General features: G+C 38.2%; 1 protein-coding gene across 1 annotated transcript in view; it reads left to right on the top strand.

Moving 5' to 3' along the window:
• The window catches only part of LOC119585401 (SUN domain-containing protein 2-like), a gene marked incomplete in the record, with an annotated part of 88,891 nt that overhangs the window by 3,934 nt on the left and 84,205 nt on the right, over positions 1-752 (top strand). Inside the window, 1 exon segment of the mRNA XM_037934064.1 lies at positions 259-692. Within this exon segment, the coding sequence (XP_037789992.1) occupies positions 259-692 (434 nt within the window).

A 752-nucleotide genomic window follows, 5' to 3' on the forward strand; every position in this document is an offset into this window, starting at 1 on the left:
CAGTAATCTAACTACTGATGCTGGTCTAGATAGAGAATTTTGGTATTTTTAATTTCTCATTACAGTTATATGTGTAGTGTACTAGTAATTAATTGTAGTTTCATCATTAAAAGGGTGCTTCTCTATTAATCTAATGTCAAAGTTACCTGTTATGACCAGATATCATTAATAGTTAAATATTACTGTCATTCGTTATAGAAATGATATACAGCATGAACTTTCAAGGTGACCATTAATGAATTCAAATTTGCCACACAGGATTCAGGAAAGCTAGACCCAAAAGAGAACTTTTCTGAGAGCAAAGGCAACGAAGAGAAACGAGCGGAAAAAGCAGCGGAAGGACATGATGCTGACGAAAATAAGAAAAGTGACGAGCCTAAGGACTTGCCAGAGAAAGTGGACCAATATGTAAAGTCGACCATTTCCAAAGACAAGGGTGGAGCTCGGGAAGAGAAGTCAGAGCTTGAAAAAAGGGCTGATGACATTGTAGATATAGAGGTTCCTGATGAGGCGTACGTAAGGGAGAAGGCAAACTTACTGACAGCTTTACGTAGGAAAGTTCATGATATGGTGGAGAGTGAAAGCGTTGATAAAGTGAGTGACAAAAGTGATGTGAAAGATGCAGAGAAAGTGGAGAAGGAAGTAGAAGAGAAGAAACAAACACAAACGGCTTTGGACGAAATGGAAGATAGGTGAGTACAGTCTTGGAGTGTTTCGTAGGATAACTTTTTATCTTTACACTTCTATCCCTT

This window comes from Penaeus monodon, chromosome 19 (genome assembly GCF_015228065.2).
Source record: "Penaeus monodon isolate SGIC_2016 chromosome 19, NSTDA_Pmon_1, whole genome shotgun sequence".
In the NCBI taxonomy this organism is placed as follows: Eukaryota; Metazoa; Arthropoda; class Malacostraca; order Decapoda; family Penaeidae; genus Penaeus; species Penaeus monodon.